This window comes from Oncorhynchus nerka, linkage group LG15, assembly GCF_034236695.1.
Source record: "Oncorhynchus nerka isolate Pitt River linkage group LG15, Oner_Uvic_2.0, whole genome shotgun sequence".
NCBI lineage: Eukaryota > Metazoa > Chordata > Actinopteri > Salmoniformes > Salmonidae > Oncorhynchus > Oncorhynchus nerka.
This window is the reverse complement of record NC_088410.1, coordinates 89,246,895-89,265,072: the sequence shown is the minus strand read 5'-3', so window position 1 is coordinate 89,265,072 and position 18,178 is coordinate 89,246,895. Positions and strand designations below refer to the sequence as shown.

Sequence of the window (18,178 nt, the reverse complement as noted above, 5' to 3'; positions counted from 1 at the left end):
AGATCTGTTTACACTTGATTGATATCCAGACACAATGCGTGCCTGACTACCTCTGGAGTTAGTCAGGAAGTCACAATCAGACCACAATGTGTCTTTTAGTCATTTACTCCTGTCTAAAAATGTGGGCACAATCAGAATGTGGACAAGATCAGGACAAAGGGCTGCATGTCAGCACCAAATATAAACGGGGCTTCTCTCTCTCTCTCTCTCTCTCTCTCTCTCTCTCTCTCTCTCTCTCTTTCTTTCTCTCAGCCTCTCTCTAACCCTGTTTCTGCATCTCTCTAACTCTCCCCATCTCTCTAACAAACCTGCTTATCTCTCATGACTCTTCCTCTTTTCCTTCATCCTCTCTTTCTCCTCCCGCTCTCCATGTCTCTCTTTTAGTCTACGTGTGTATCCAGCAGACTCCTCCTCCCTCAGTCCCAGCCTTGCTTCTTTCTCTGCTGCTGTCTTAGACTGAAGCCTGTCCTGAACTCGTCTGAGCTCCACTCATCAGAGATCACTCTACGACCAGGGAGTATCTGCCAGGCCACACAGACACACAAAAAAACAACAGGTAAGATGGGACCATCTTCAACAACTACAAGCTACTGTAACCACTGCTTTCATGATGTATAGAATACAGTTACAGTCCACAGATAACATATTCAAAACTTTTGTTCCTATTCCTGCACATTCTTCTGCTTTTTCACTTTCAAAGCTTGAAGTGTGGGTGTGTGAGCAGGGAGTGTATTCTGAAACTTTTTCAGACTGCTGAGTTTCTGCCAAGAGTATAACTTTGAGAACTGTATCTAAGTTTGAAGGGTAGATCACATCTGTTGCTTTAAAAACAGAATTTTAAGGGTTCTATTTCCTGAGAATCTGCAGGAAAGAAGTCTCAGAACTCAGGATGTGATATGATGAGTAACTTTCGTGTAGAGTACTGTACTGTATGTACAATACAGATGTAAGATCTTAATTTGATCACACTATAGTTGCTGAGAATATTTCTGCACAGCAGGAAATGCAAACGTGTAGTGTATTCAAGGTTTTCCACTTAAATATTTCAGACTTGATTTACCCTAATGACAAATGTACCATTAATTATAATCCACATAATATTTTACATTTCCTATTGCTGCAGGATCACTTCCTGCTGTAGCAAACTGGCTCAAATTAGGATACTACATCTGTATGTCGCAAGACCAGCTTCCTATGCAATGTGTTGATCAAAATGATCTCTGTTTCTCAGTACTCAAGTTTCACTCTTAACCCTTTATACAGGAAAACTGATGTTGCAATAAATGATCTTGTTATTGTCGTAACCAGACGATTAGTGTGATAGAGGTGATGTCGGATAATACTCTAAATTGTCAAATGCAATTGTTTACAATAGACATTTTTCAGCATTTGAATTGTTCTATTGCATTAATCTCTGTTGTCTAATGCCTGCCCGGGTCAGTGACTGTCTAAGGCCATGAAGTGGCTACTAACATGGTGGTGTAATTAAAAAAATGAAATGCAGACCATTTCCTGTTTACCCAAATGGCAGATTAGAGCCTGTATGTGTGACATCATAGGATTCACATTTCAACAAGATGGAGTCGAGTACAATACACTCAACAGCAATTTATTGTTTAAATTCAGCAGTAGTTCTCTATTTAAAGCACAGGAGGTTGGTGGCACCTTATTTGGGGAGGACAGGCTTGCGGTAATGGCTGGAACATAATTGGTGGAATGGTGTCAAATACATCAAACCCATGGTTTCCATGTGTTTGATTCAGTTCCATTTGCTCCGTTCTGGCCATTATTATGAGCCGTCCTCCCTTCAGCTGATACAATGAGTGTTCTGTATGAGTGGCCTGGAACCTCCCTAGCAGTTGTTAAACATCAGGAGGAACTTTGTATTTCCTGATAAAAGATAATAAAGTACTGTAGTCAAGCCCTGCAGCAGTTTTGACTCAGAAGGAGTACGCTATAAAAAATAGAGTAGCACAATCAATATTTAAACTCCCAGTAATTTATTGGGTAAATCACCAAGGTTTATTGTGATGCTGAAACGTTGGTGATTTACTCAATAAATTACTGGGAGTTTGACACGTGTGCTCCCTCTCCGGCCTATAGGTCATCAGACTGCTCATTATCCCACACATCTGTCACCATCGGCAAGCGCACCAGCGCCTCATGACACTCACCTGGACTCCATCACCTCCTTGATTACCTACCTTATACATGTCACTCCCTTTGGTTCCTTCCCCAGTTGTTCTTGTTTCTGTTTCATGCCTGTGTGATGTTTGTATTGCGTTTTGTTTTTTGATTAAATCACTCACTCCATGAACTTTATTTTTTATAGTTTATTCACTGTTAGTCAGCACCTACTGTATACACAAAATCATTTTCTCTGGGTGTGCGCCAGCTCATGCTTTTTTATTTAACTCAGAGGAGTTCATTAAGTAAAGTTCATTGAGTAAATTCCTGAGATACTACACATTTAGAAAGGGTCTCTACAATGGATAACCAGGCTCTGTTGTGTAAATACTGTATGTTCACTCATTTGAAGAGTTCTTGATCACCTGACCAGAAAAGCCCTGGGCCCTAGGTACCTAAAGTCTAATCACGTCAAATCACAAGGTCTGTAGATCTCCTCCCATCCAATGCGTGTCAGGGACTGTAGACATACACTTAATTTCTATGTCAGGGTCTATTCCCATTGAGTGAGTGTCAAAACACAGGAAGTACAAACCTGCTGCTCTTCTTCTATGTCTGGAACTAAGTCTCCACTGTGACTCCGCAGGATGCCTTTGGGAGGAGGAAATAAGTGCGGCTGCTGCCGGAAGACGGTGTACTTTGCTGAGGAAGTGCAGTGTGAAGGGAAATTTTTCCACAAGTGCTGCTTTCTGTGCAGTAAGTGAACAGAGTGAGGTCCTCCCGTTCTTTCATAAACCACACTGTGACTACCAATGCACCAATTACTCTGAGCTGATATTCAGAGCTCAGGGTGGAATGTGAAGTATTCTGGTACCGAGAGAGGAAGCAGAGCATCCAAACATTCTCGGTTCTCATTTGTGTGCCCTTATTTGGAGAGAGAGAAATGGATGTGTCACAGGCCTTGTAGCCCTTCTATGGGAGAAAAGGTACACAGCATGTGTTTGTGTGAGCTAACGAGGCTCATCTCTCACCCACAGAGTCAGAAGATCAAATGTTAACTAACACAGACTGTGGTGGTCACAGTGTCATTTCAATGTCATAAAAGGACTGAAACATTAAACTGCAAGGTCTGTTTACCTACAAAATGACCTAAGATTGTTAGTGTTGCACTGTAGTGTCTAAACTGCTGGTGTTGCTGTCGATATGGCACAGCATTGACCACTTTAAGGCCAAGCACAGTCCAAAACTTGATTTACCTGTGTTTTAAATATATTTGGAATAAAAAGCTGTTTGAAATGACCACCTGCCATTTCTGCTTGTTATGGTGAGATGGAGTTTCATCCTGCCTAGTTACATCACCAGGTGGTATATTAGTTATGTAACCTTTATTTAATGACAGCTTAGCAGGGAACAGTTGGTTAACTGCCTTGTTCAGGGGCAGAACAACAGATTTTTACCTTGTCAGTGTTACGCCCCTGAAAACAGGGGAGAAATAATCACGACAGTGATACGGTGTTGTATTCTCAATTCAACGTATAGTTCAATGAGAAATTTTCCCCAGGAATATGGGTGGAGACCAAAGCAATCGATCTCCGGCTCATAGATTAAGAACATTTCGTAGATCACAGATTAACACTTTTAGGCACTACAAAATAAAGTAATCAATATAACGTTTACACATTACTCCACAATTCGTACCCTTTGACAGATTTTAACTTTAACACAATTATATGAATGTTATCAATCTCTATCAACTAATACTGAATGCATCTTTTTAACCTTAGATGTTTTAAGATCCCCACATACTATGAACTTACTAATACTTTTTAATGTATAACAGGCTATGAATATTTCCTTTAACCTGTCACATCAGCTTTCGGTTGCTGGCCCACCGCTCTAACCACTTGGCTGCCAGCCTCCCCAGGAAAAGATAAATGGTTGAGTTTCATGTCATTTGAAACCTTACAAACACACTGTCAGAAATTATTCAGGTTGTTAGTAAATTATACTTGAAAATATATTTATATTGACATAAATGTAGTTGTCATCTTTTCTTGAATATAATTAGTACTCGTCCAACCAACCCCCCCAACCCCCCAAAAATTATTCAATATAAGATAAAAGTGTAATCTAAATAACTAATATATATAATACAAATAATATTTGTGTTTTAAAACAACTAGAAGGAAAATTGTTTAACTTACTAAATTTCCCATAAATGTCAGAATTTGCTCTGTTATCAGAGGATTGTGGGTATTTTTTACTTTACGATACTTTTACACAATGTTGTAAGGATGTTTTGAAGAACGAAAACCACATTTATATATTAGTATTAAAAATGTGTTGTGCTATGAGGTTTAATGGATCATCATGAAAGGATATAAAAACCATTGAACAAATTGACGTTCAATGATGAGACCACCCATTCTCACAATTAGTAAGATCATGCGTTCCACTCTTGACAGAGCCAAGTACATCAAGCTACAATGTTTGCAGCTTTATCTCCAGTTAGTTTATGTTGGAATGAGCACTGCGCTCAACAATTCCTGCTAAAGTGGATGAAAATGTCAAGCTATGAAATACATAAAGCCTTGTTTAACACTAAGACACGATCAATGAAAGTAACTAATCAAATATGTATTCAGACTTTCATCGCGGTACCTATAGATGCATGTTAGCACTAATGCTAATGCTAAAAATTATTTGCAAGTCTTCTTCTCATAATGCACTGATTGTACTTATTTCACCTTTATTTAACCAGGTAGGCTAGTTGAGAACAAGTTCTCATTTGCAACTGCGACCTGGCCAAGATAAAGCATAGCACTGTGAACAGACAACAACACAGAGTTACACATGGAGATAGTTCCTACATGATAGTGATTTGCTTTGTTATCCAACTGATCTTGTGTTCTTTCTGTCATAGTTTGAACCCTGTTCATTGCTGCTCTAAGCTATATTTCTAATTATATTATCTCCTACTCTACTCTTAGTGGCATGCAAGAAGAACCTGGACAGCACAACAGTGACCTGTCATGTGGATGAGATCTACTGCAAGTCCTGCTACGGCAAGAAGTATGGTCCAAAAGGCTATGGCTTTGGCGGAGGAGCAGGAACCCTGAGCATGGACACGGGGGCACATCTTGGAATCAGACCTGAAGAGTAAGGAAGGAATCTCAGAGAGTTTAATATTGTATACACTATACGAGGGGTGTATTCATTACGTCAATTCTGTTGTAAAACGTTTCTTAAGCAAAAGCAAATGGAATGAGACTGGAAGGGACCTGCCTGAATTTGTCCAATAGAAACTCTTGTTTTGGTAGTGTTTGGATTAATGATTACACCCCAGGGCTTTCACTGCTGATGTTCATCCTTCCCTTCTAATCAGACCTGGGAAACCAGGTGAGTGGAATCTGCTCAGTGACATAGGTCTACCAGGGAGGTCTACCAGGGAGGTCTACCAGGGAGGTCTACCAGGAAAAAACAGCAGTACTACAGACATCAAAGCCTGAATATGTAGAGTAATCATAACAAACCTGTCTTGTCATCCACAGGCCAGTAGCCCACTGTCCCACCAACAACCCCAACGCCTCCAAGTTGGCCACCAAGTTTGGCAGTTCAGACGTGTGCCCGCGCTGTGCCAAGGCTGTGTACTCTGCCGAGAAGGTGCTCGGAGGTGGAAATGTAAGTCTGAGTTTTGGGCTAATCAGGTTGTTTTGAGAGGAAGTAGCTCATAATCTTGCCAACTCAAAACCCTGCTTCTACTAAACGTTGTATATCGTATGAAAAAGTACTAAATTACTACATGTATCTTTGGCTTTAGAGTTCATGTCAACTGAAATAGATGCAGGGGGATATGCTGTCTGTGTTCTAATACAGAACAACTTCTCCTTATCTCTCTCCTTCAGTCCTGGCACAAGAGCTGCTTCCGCTGTGCCAAATGCGGCAAGGGGCTGGAGTCAACCACTGTGGCCGACAAAGATGGAGAAATCTACTGCAAAGGTGTGTATAATCTATCCATGTAAAACAAATGTGTACAATAAATAGCAAAGACACAATTGCCTAAATGCATTCAATTAAAGTGTAGAGTTAACATGATAATTGCACATACAGTAGTGTATGTAAATACTCTGTTATGAACTTCTACTTGTTTTAGAATTATTGATAAACACATGTGTAGACAACTCGTGGATTGCCTAGCTAAATAAATTCACAAAAACGGAATGTAAATATACTGGAGAAAAAGCAAAACTTTAGCATCTGTTATAAATGTATATGCCTTTGTATGTAAATACATTCTTATATAAAGTTCATCACCTTTTCATCCACAGCATGTTATGCCAAATCCTTTGGTCCGAAGGGCTTTGGGTTCGGCCAGGGGGCAGGGGCTCTGGCACATGCTCAGTAGAGCTATGGCCTCCTCTGATAGACACCTAGACATTTGGACTGCAAATCCCAGGATTCCCAAATCAACCTCTATTAAATACTGCCATTTCACTACTGCTTCAGTCACAGAGGCTCAACAGCAACACACAGTGCACAGCTTACCCAAATGCTTATCTTGCCAGAAGAGTAAGTTGCTGATGTTTTCTATCTAAGCTCTGGTATTGATGAGGTTAATACTCTGCATGAGAAATGTTTCCTAACCACTATGAGAAAGAAAAAAAGGACTTATTAGCGTGTTAATTTTGACCTAATAAACTCCATTCACAAGAGCGTTCCTTTTAGAATTTTGAATGTACACAAAGTGAGTCAGTGATAGGTACAGTCAGATGGACACACCCTGGTTTTGTAGAGTTGTTTGGCTGTTGGCGAGTTTACTTAACAGAGCAAATTATCAGCGGCAGAATGAAAGAACAAAGTCATCATGTACAATTATTGTCCAAGGCTATAAATTCTGAAGAAAACTGGCACTGATATTATCCTATGATATTTACAACACAGTGGATGTGCTGTATCAAAAACTGTGCACATTTAAACACAAAATAAAAAACTAATAGAAAAAAACATTGTATTTAATTAAATTATGGTAATGTGAGGAAATGATGTGTTTGAGACAGCACATTTGGAAACAAACTAACCCAATTGAAACAAACTGCCAGGGTGTTCCTTGCAGGGGTGCAACTTTGGTTTTAGAGGTGGGGGGACGACATAATATACACTGCTCAAAAAAATAAAGGGAACACTAAAAGAACACATCCTAGATCTGAATGAATGAAATATTCTTATTAAATATTTTTTTCTTTACATAGTTGAATATGCTGACAACAAAATCACACAAAAATGATCAATGGAAATCAAATTTATCAACCCATGGAGGTCGGATTTGGAGTCACACTAAAAATTTAAGTGGAAAACCACACTACGGGCTGATCCAACTTTGATGTAATGTCCTTAAAACAAGTCAAAATGAGGCTCAGTAGTGTGTGTGGCCTCCATGTGCCTGTATGACCTCCCTACAATGCCTGGGCATGCTCCTGATGAGGTGGCAGATGGTCTCCTGAGGGATCTCCTCCCAGACCTGGACTAAAGCATCCGCCAACTCCTGGACAGTCTGTGGTGCAACGTGGCGTTGGTGGATGGAGCGAGACATGATGTCCCAGATGTGCTCAGTTGGATTCAGGTCTGGGGAACGGGCGGGCCAGTCCATAGCATCAATGCCTTCCTCTTGCAGGAACTGCTAACACACTGCAGCCACATGAGGTCTAGCATTGTCTTGCATTAGGAGGAACCCAGGGCCAACCGCACCAGCATATGGTCTCACAAGGGGTCTGAGGATCTCATCTCGGTACCTAATGGCAGTCAGGCTACTTCTGGCGAGCACATGGAGGGCTGTGCGGCCCCCCAAAGAAATGCCACCCCACACCATGACTGACCTACCGCCAAACCAGTCATTCTGACCGTTTGAGCAGACACATGCACATTTGTGGCCTGCTGGAGGTCATTTTGCAGGGCTCTGGTAGTGCTCCTCCTGCTCCTCCTTGCACAAAGGTGGAGGTAGCGGTCCTGCTGCTGGGTTGTTGCCCTCCTACGGCCTCCTCCACGTCTCCTGATGTACTGACCTGTCTCCTGGTAGCGCCATGCTCTGGACACTACGCTGACAGACACAGCAAACCTTCTTGCCACAGCTCGCATTGATGTCCCATCCTGGATGAGCTGCACTACCTGAGCCACTTGTGTGGGTTGTATACTACTGTATACTACTACTACTTGTGTGGGTTTCATGCTACCACTAGAGTGAAAGCACCGCCAGCTTTCAAAAGTGACCAAAACATCAGCCAGGAAGCATAGGAACTGAGAAGTGGTCTGTGATCACCACCTGCAGAACCACTCCTTTATTGGGGGTGTCTTGCTAATTGCCTATAATTTCCACCTGTTGTCTATTCCATTTGCACAACAGCATGTGAAATTTATTGCCAATCAGTGTTGCTTCCTAAGTGGACAGTTTGATTTCACAGAAGTGTGATTGACTTGGAGTTACATTGTGTTGTTTAAGTGTTCCTTTATTTTTTTGAGCAGTGTATATATATTTTTAATGGATAAACACTCCAAACAGCCTACACGACCATGCATGGTCCTAAAGCACAGCCCTGGTACTGCCCTCTCCCGGGGGTTGGCACACTGGGCAGCTGGAATGGGGGTATGGGTAGGACTGGCAGGTGGCCAATCTGTCTTTTGTATCTCCATACAAAACTATGCCATGCACATGCCATCTCATCTGTGTGACCTGGCTACTGGGATGTTAATTAGTGTTTGTATACAAACTGCTGCTCACACACATGCTGGTATGGAATCAGGAAGTCAACCGTGAGGAGAGTCAACCAGGTAGTAGTGTTTTTACAGTATCCAAAATGATTCTGTATTTGATTTGATTTTTTTAAGTTACTAGATCTATTTTCACCCGCTGCAGAATGCCACAAGAGGGCACTAGAGAATTCCATTTTTACAAGAAAAAGAAAAAATTGGACACAATGTTGCTGTTTCAGTTTTACAGCTGAACAGCAGGTCTTGCATCTCACGCTGAACTCTCCCATCCATACTGACAGAGTTAGATACAATATCAAAAAAATAATTAACTGATCCTTCTGCCATAGATAGGTGGGAATTAACTGATCCTGCTGCCATATATAAGTGGGAATTAACTGATCCTGCTGCCATATATACATTTGAATTAACTGATCCTGCTGCCATTTATAAGTGGGAAGTAACTGATCCTCCTGCCATATATAAGTGAGAATTAACTGGTCCTCCTGCCATATATAAGTGAGAATTAACTGGTCCTCCTGCCATATATAAGTGAGAATTAACTGGTCCTCCTGCCATATATAAGTGGGAATTAACTGATCCCCCTGCCATATAGAAGTGTGAATTAACTGATCCTCCTGCCATATATAAGTGGGAATTAACTGATCCCCCTGCCATATATAGGTGGGAATTAACTGATCCTGTTGCATATATAAGTGGGAATAAACTGATCCTCCTGCCATACGTAAGTGGGAATTAACTGATCCTCCTGCCGTGTATATGGCAGTAAATGGGAATTAACTGATCCTGCTGCCATACATAAGTGGGAATTAACTGATTTTGCTGCCATATATAAGTGAGAATTAACTGATCCTCCTGCCATATATAAGTGGGAATTAACTGATCCTCCTGCCATATATAAATGGGAATGAACTGATCCTGCTGCCATTTATAAGTGGGAGTTAACTGATCCTCTGCCATTTATAGGTGGGAATAAACTGATCCTCCTGCCATATGTAAGGGGGAATTAACTGAACCTCCTGCCATATATATAGTGAATGGGAATTAACTGATCCACCTGTCATATATAAGATAAGTGGGAATAAACTGATCCTGCTGCCATATATAAGTGGGAATTAACTGATCCTGCTGCCATATATAAGTGGGAATTAACTGATCCTGCTGCCATATATAAGTGGGAATTAACTGATCCTCCTGCCATATATAAGTGGGAATTAACTGATCCTTCTGACATATATAACTGATCATGCTGCCATTTACAAGTGGGGATTAAAATGAACTGTCATGCCATCCATCAGTAGTTCTCAAGTGTCACATCACAACTGACAATCGTCCTATTGTACCAACAGGTAACCATAAACGTGATATACTTGCTTCGGTAAAACTTTATTTGTGTAGTCCACATGTCAAACTCATTACACAGAGTTCCGAGTGTCTGCGGGTATTCGCTCCTCCCTTGTACTTGATTGATGAATTAAGATCACTAATTAGAAAGGAACTCCCCTCACCTGGTTATCTAGGTTTTAATTGAAAGGAAAAACCAAAAACCTGCAAACACTCGGCCCTCCGTTGAATGGTTTTGAAACCTCTGGTATTGCCCAACTGCAGGTGCTCTACAGCAAAGTTTTCCAACCCTGTTCCTGGAGCGCTACCATCCTGTAGGTTTTTGCTCCAACCCTAATCTAGCACACCTGATTCTAATAATTAGCTGGTTGATGAGCTGTTGGATTGAAAACTTCATGAAGGTAAGCTCTCCAGGAACAGGTTTGGATTGAAAACCTTCAGGAGGTTCTCTCTCTAGGAACAGGGTTAGAGAGCCCTGCTCTACAGACTATCAGTAACATTTCAACTAACTATCTACTAAACCTAGCCCTAACCTTAACCCTTATCTAAACCCTAAACTTAACCCTTACCCTAAGCCTTTTTATTTTATTTTATTCCACCTTTATTTAACCAGGTAGGCTAGTTGAGAACAAGTTCTCATTTGCAACTGTTACCTGGCCAAGATAAAGCGTAGCAATTCGACACATACAACAACACAGAGTTACACATGGAATAAACAAAACATAGTCAATAATACAGTAGAACAAAATAAAACAAAACGTCTATATACAGTGAGTGCAAATGAGGTAACATTAACCTTTTCCCCTAACCCTTATTCTAAACCTAACCGCAACCTTAGCAAGCAGTTGCTTATCAACAGATAGTTTGTTGATAGTATGACCATCTGTAGCGCATATCTGAAGAGCATCTACAGATGGACTATCCACATAAAGTGTGACCCTTGCTTCTTATCTGCACAAATAAAACAAAAATAGACCAAAAAAAGGTTGATCTGAGCACTCAGACAGTACAACCGTTATCAAGCACCCAAGCTAACATACTAAAGTTGGCTAGCTTGCTAGCTACTTCCAGACACAACTGAGAAAACACCTCACTCTGACAATTTTACTGGCCCAAGCAGAGCTGCTTAGGCTGTTTTCAATCAAATGTAGGACGTTAGTGACTGTAACTGTGCTGCTGGCAACAATTTAATTACATGTTTTGTTTTTTACCTAGGTTTACTGACACCGGTCATATTCAAGGGGTGTTGTGAGTTCGTAAATTCATCAGTTATTCTGCGCTCTGGCACACTCAGAAGAGAGTGCTCTGAAATCGGCTTAGATCGGTGGAGTGAATTTACAAACTCACCCATAGTTGACATGGTGACACTACAGACCAGAATGTCAGCACCTGTTTCATATGGCAGGGGGGGCCAGTGACAACAGGCCTAGTTCGTTATTGACTCTGGACAGTAACCATGGGGGGCATCATGGTTTAGAATTTGGTTCATGAGAACAAGAGCTCAACTGTGAATTGAACCACAGCAATGGCCACTGATTCAAATGGCAAGATAGAGTGGTGTGATGTTAGAGAATATACCTGTCCAAACAAGCTTTTTATGATTTAAACAGAGGCTATATTAACTCGGATAAACATCTTTAGACTTAAGACGTTGAAGACTGTCATTAATGACCATGCCATTCTATTCAAAACTACTCTCAGTTGAATTATAATTCTGTCTCAGAATCCCGGCAGGGCCAAGCACAAACCAGTCCAATCTGATTTACTCAATTAAGTACCTTGGGGATTTATTGTCCTTGTGAAGCACACACACCCACACAAATGCATGCTTGCACACATGCACACGGACACGACCACACACACACCCACACACACAAACAAGCACATGCATGCAATAACCCGATCAAAGAGTAGCAGGATCAGATGGTGGTACAATCCCTTGCTATTGTATGGTGGATATGATCGCATTCCTTTCACAACTCCAGGGCTTAACATTGTCTGCGGTTAATTTTCTAATCAGGCCATTGGGGGGGGCTGTTCTCAGGGGGCAGTGCCTGTCTGTAAAACCTCTCTCATCACCAGCCAACAGAGAACACAGCAGCCAGTGCTTAATTTGAGGCTCTCATTTTCGGACTGTATCGTTCCGGAACCCATTTGCCAGGATCTGGTACCTCAAGTGGCATGAAAAATAATTGTCACTGTTTGCAATGTAAAAATTATAGTAAAGGCAATCAGAGTTAATTAATGCTGACTCCTCTGTAATGCTCCTGCCCCTTAAATAACATCATGTGACTTGTTTTTTGTTGGGCCGGCCCAGGTTCACGGTTTGTGCAACATTGTAGCCTATATAGACCAATGAGTGGCCATTGCTGTGGTGAGAGATTGCTCTGATGTACAAGAGCCTGCAACTCTCTCTCTCTCTCTCTCTCTCTCTCTCTCTCTCTCTCTCTCTCTCTCTCTCTATCTGCTCTGATGTACAAGAGCCTGCAACTCTCTCTCTCTCTCTCTCTCTCTCTCTCTCTCTATCTGCTCTGATGTACAAGAGCCTGCAACTCTCTCTCTCTCTCTCTCTCTCTCTCTCTCTGCAACTCTCATCTCTCCAGCGTTGAACTTCATAATGTATTTCCTTATAGAGTCATAGCCGCAAGAAGAGTGCTGGAGGTGCTGCAGCACCTCTGATGAATTGAAATACTTTTGCTACAGTTATATAATTACTGCTGTCTGTTCAGAAATAAATGAAATAATTCAGAATACTATACCAGGAGTAGGCCAATAATTTAGCCACAGAGGATCAATAGTTTATAGCCAAGCTGTGGATTGTGTGTAGCCCAATCACAAGGCATTCCTACATTCGGGAACATGCTGCAAATCTGTCAGTGAACAGCATGAAGCCAAAATAGGCCTTTGGAATATTTCAAATACGATAGTGTGAAAACACAGGTTGGAAAGCAATGTCTCCTGCTGAAAAGAGAAGACTCGTATCTGTCTGCCCTAGGCTACCAAGTTATCAACTTCCAAATAGGCCTATTGAGGGAACAGCAATATAAAACAAGAGAGAGATAAGTTTTTGGTACTGGCGCATCGGCCAATTGCCGGTTAGTGAGCTGCACAACGTTTGGTGAGTCAGTGAAACTGGAAAGCTTTTTTAGAACTATAATTTCCTCCTCATATTGTACAATATGTGTCCTCACACACACCTAGAACCGGGCTACTGATATATTCAAGACAAGGTCATTTTTATTCATCTCAGATTGTCAGTTTGTCAGTGTCAAAGTATCCTGTCATTTCGATCATATGTGAGGTATTAAAAAATATTCTGCTAAAGTCTGCATCATCTAAAATGATGTAGAAGTGTATGAAATGCATTTATAAAAGGCCAACATTTTCCCAGACACTAGGCTACAATTTTTTTCCCCCATGTGTGCAACTTCTGCAAGCGCCTCTACTCTACTGTTCTATGCCTGTACGCAAAAGCGATGATAACGCATGCAATACTTTATTATAAAGGTGATTTGTTTTTCTGATTTCTGGTACATCAGAGCCCCCGCAGCTCACCACCCTCCCGGGCTCATTTTTTGTTCCGGCACCTCCCAATTTACAAATGAAGCACTGACAACAGCCAAACTGCCTGAAAACACTCTCTCATTACCAGCCAACAGAGAACACAGCAACCAAACTGCCAGCAGAATCTCTCTCATTACCAGCCAACAGAGAACACAGCAACCAAACTGCCAGCAGAATCTCTCTCATTACCAGCCAAGAGAGAACACAGTAACCAAACTGCCAGCAGAATCTCTCTCATTACCAGCCAACAGAGAACACAGTAACCAAACTGCCAGCAGAATCTCTCTCATTACCAGCCAAGAGAGAACACAGTAACCAAACTGCCAGCAGAATCTCTCTCATTACCAGCCAAGAGAGAACACAGTAACCAAACTGCCAGCAGAATCTCTTTCATTACCAGCCAAGAGAGAACACAGTAACCAAACTGCCAGCAGAATCTCTCTCATTACCAGCCAAGAAAGAACACTAACCAAACTGCCAGCAGAATCTCTCTCATTACCAGCCAAGAGAGAACACAGTAACCAAACTGCCAGCATAATCTCTCTCATTACCAGCCAAGAGAGAACACAGTAACCAAACTGCCAGCAGAATCTCTCTCATTACCAGCCAAGAGAGAACACAGCAACCAAACTGCCTGCAGAATCTCTCTCATTACCAGCCAAGAGAGACCACAGTAACCAAACTGCCTGCAGAATCTCTCTCATTACCAGCCAAGAGAGAACACAGTAACCAAACTGCCAGCAGAATCTCTCTCATTACCAGCCAAGAGAGAACACAGCAACCAAACTGCCAGCAGAATCTCTCTCATTACCAGCCAAGAGAGAACACAGCAACCAAACTGCCAGCAGAATCTCTCTCATTACCAGCCAAGAGAGAAAACAGCAACCAAACTGCCAGCAGAATCTCTCTCATTTCCAGCCAACAGAGAACACAGCAACCAAACTGCCTGCAGAGCCAACCTATTGGATCACTTAGGTCTGAAGAACACATCATATGGTCTGAAGAGAATAGAATACAGAGCTATGTTTATTTGGACAACTTCCTTGACATACTTTTCATTGCTGGCTTGTCAATCACCGTGACTGAGATAAGATAACCATGTCCAACCCCCAACATCCCTAACCAAAAGGTAGGACTGGAAAGTTCAGCATTATAAGCAGTGGATAAGAGCGACCAGCCCTAGGGTGTGTTCTATTCTGAGGTCCCAGTGACGGGCAGGAAGGACAATGGGAGACAGCTAAATACTCTGGTGCGTTCTACTTCCCAGCACTCTGAGCCTCTACGGAACATCTCCCTCAGCACAGGAAGGTAAGACAGGACTCCTCTCTCATTCTGATATTGAGGAGACAATACTTTTCTGTATTCTTTGAATTTGAGGTTCAGGTATAATTGCAGAACATTATTAATTGTTTTATCATAATTATCTGTGTATTTCAGTATGTAGAAAATCGGCCATTATTGAGTAATTTGCTATTTATTTTACTTTTTAGATTTTAGACAATTTACATAAGGGCAAATTAAATTAAACTGTAAATCAGAAGCAAATCTAAAGAAATCACATTTTAAGGATGGGCCTATTAGAAAAATCTGGAATTAAAATATAGTTTTTCCTTATTTTCCTTTTACAATTCATTTGTTTGGGAAATGTATTTTTGACTTTCAGGTTTCCAACTGATTTGAGTTTTCCAATTCATATTTTGTTCCAATTAATTGTATATTCTTTGTGGGATTTGACTGTGACATTAAACATTTGACTCAGACAATAAATTCCAACAGAATTAAAGAAGTTGTACAGGCTTTTAATGTTTAACAGTTATTTCCATAACCTCTAAGTATTCCACATTGTTTCATATTACTAATAATTCAAACTGGGTTGCCATCTAAACTGGACACTGCGACATTCCTCATGGAATTGGAAATTCTAAAAAAGAAACTCTTAATCCCAACCTCCTGGTCCCTTTAAGGAGAATGCAGCCTGACAGGTCTATTTGTGGAGCGTTATCCAGTGGAAATGTGCAGGAGAAAGCTGGGATTGTTATCTGTCTGGAATAGTTACCACGCCAGAGATGATGAACGCCTCTCCCTCTGTCTGCCATCACTTTATTTTCTGGGGGAGAGCCATTGTCAGCAGAAGGGGGATGGGCCGCGGTCTCCAGGCTCCAGACCGCAGACTCCATACACCAGGCTCCATAACCCAGGCTCCATAACCCAGGCTCCAGGCCAGAGGGTGAGCCGTAGTAGTAGGGTCTGGTGAAGTAAACCACTTGGAGCCCTGAGTGACCACTTTTAACCTGTTGATAATGTACTGTAGTAGGTGGAGAATATCAAACCATGATAACATACTGTAGTTGGTGGAGAGTAACAACCATCATAATGTTCTGTAGGTGGAGAATTACAACCATGATAATGTACTTTAGTAGGTTCTCGATTTACAACCATGATAGTGTAGTAGGTGGAGAATTACAACCATGATAATATACTTTAGTAGGTTCTCGATTTACAACCATGATAGTGTAGTAGGTGGAGAATTACAACCATGATAATGTACTGTAGTAGGTTCTCGATTTACAACCATGATAGTGTAGTAGGTGGAGAATTACAACCATGATAATGTACTGTAGTAGGTGGAGAATAACAACCATGATAGTGTAGTAGGTGGAGAATTACAACCATGATAATGTACTGTAGTAGGTGGAGAATAACAACCATGATAATGTACTGTAGTAGGTGGAGAATAACAACCATGATAATGTACTGTAGTAGGTGGAGAATAACAACCATGATAATGTACTGTAGTAGGTGGAGAATAACAACCATGATAATGTTATGCAGTTAGTGGAGAATATAAACCATGATAATGTACTGTAGTAGGTGGAGAATAACAACCATGATAGTGTAGTAGGTGGAGAATTACAACCATGATAATGTACTGTAGTAGGTGGAGAATAACAACCATGATAATGTACTGTAGTAGGTGGAGAATAACAACCATGATAATGTACTGTAGTAGGTGGAGAATAACAACCATGATAATGTTATGCAGTTAGTGGAGAATATAAACCATGATAATGTGCTGTAGAAGGTGGAGAATAACAGCCGTGATAATATAATGGGCTTTTTTATCTCGCCTGAGTAGCCTCATTTCACTGCCAAAAATAAAATTAAACCATCTGGTGTTCAGCGAAATAACAACAATGTCAAATACAGGTAGCTTAATCAAACAATTAACATCCAATCACATTAACCGTTACTCTCTGGCGAGAATCCCACTACTGGTCCGTATGTAGCTGCTGCTCATTCCGTTTGCTCGAAAATTGATAAAAATGGTTAAAAAAGGCCCATGTTCATAGAGACACATACCAGCCCTACTGGTAGTACTGCTGTTACCAGCAGTACTGCACCTGTCGACGACACAAGTTGTTCTGCTTCCATTTGTTGTTAGCCCAGCTAGCATGGACACTGACAGTTGTGAATCTGATGCAGCCGAGGAGCTACTGCCCCCTTACCCGGAAAGCACCGAACAACAGACAGGGACATTGGACCATTGAAGAGGCGCAAATATGATGAGAACTACATTGATTTGGGGTTCACTTATATTGGGAGTAGTGCATTTCCTCAGCCGCAGTGTGTTATATGTGCAAATGTACTATCTCACAACTCAATGAAACCTTCACTCTTCTGCAGACATTTAGAAATGAAACATGCCAATTTGAAAGATAAGCCACAGGAGTTTGAGCGAGAATTAAGACGACTTTCGAGTACTAAGACATGTATAAAAGCAACAGATAACATTAATAAGAAGGGACTGGAAGTGTCTTATATGGTGAGCTACCGAGCGACCATGTAACGCTATTACAACATACAGAAGTGCGCTGGTTATCAAGGGGCAAAGTATTGGCATGTTTTTTTTTTTAATTGAGAAACGAGCTTAAAGTTTTCTTTGCTGAGCATCATTTTCACTTGTCTGAATACTTGCATGATGACGAGTTTCTCACATGACTGGCCTATCTGGGTGAGGTTTTTTCTCGCCTTTCTCTATTCAATGTGCAAGACAAAATCGAGGCTATGATTAAGAAGTTGGAACTCTTCTCTGTCTGCATTAACAAGGACAACACACAGGTCTTTCCATCATTGTATGGTTTTCTGTGTGCAAATGAACTCAAGCTTATCCATTTGATGCTCTGCCTCCAGTCCACTCACCGATATCTGAACAAGAGAGCCTCAATCTAAATTGCAACAAACTGTCCTGTGAAAATGTTATTTAATCAGAAGCCACTGCCAGGGATAGGGCTGCGGTCAGAGTATCCTGCCTTGGCAAATTGGGCTGTTAAGACACTGATGCCCTTTGCAACCACATACCCATGTGAGAGTGGATTCTCAG

The 18,178-nt window shown here is 41.3% G+C and overlaps 1 protein-coding gene across 1 annotated transcript; it reads left to right on the top strand.

Moving 5' to 3' along the window:
- The first annotated feature begins 465 nt into the window (after nt 1–465).
- LOC115117520 (cysteine and glycine-rich protein 1-like) lies at nt 466–6,839 on the top strand. The gene is made up of 6 exons (XM_029645992.2): nt 466–556; nt 2,774–2,883; nt 5,118–5,286; nt 5,679–5,808; nt 6,033–6,126; nt 6,456–6,839. Exons 2-6 carry the CDS (start codon nt 2,775–2,777, stop codon nt 6,530–6,532), a joined length of 579 nt encoding a protein of 192 aa, XP_029501852.1. The 5' UTR covers nt 466–556; nt 2,774; the 3' UTR covers nt 6,533–6,839.
- Nucleotides 6,840–18,178: the final 11,339 nt, after the last annotated feature.

Bases quoted from the DNA above. Each gene is read 5' to 3' on its own strand.
- LOC115117520 (XM_029645992.2), top strand. From the start codon at position 2,775: ATGCCTTTGGGAGGAGGAAATAAGTGCGGCTGCTGCCGGAAGACGGTG. The intron at 5,809-6,032 runs GTAAGTCTGAGT...TCTCTCCTTCAG, and splicing joins AGGTGCTCGGAGGTGGAAAT to TCCTGGCACAAGAGCTGCTT. The intron at 6,127-6,455 runs GTGTGTATAATC...TTTCATCCACAG, and splicing joins TGGAGAAATCTACTGCAAAG to CATGTTATGCCAAATCCTTT.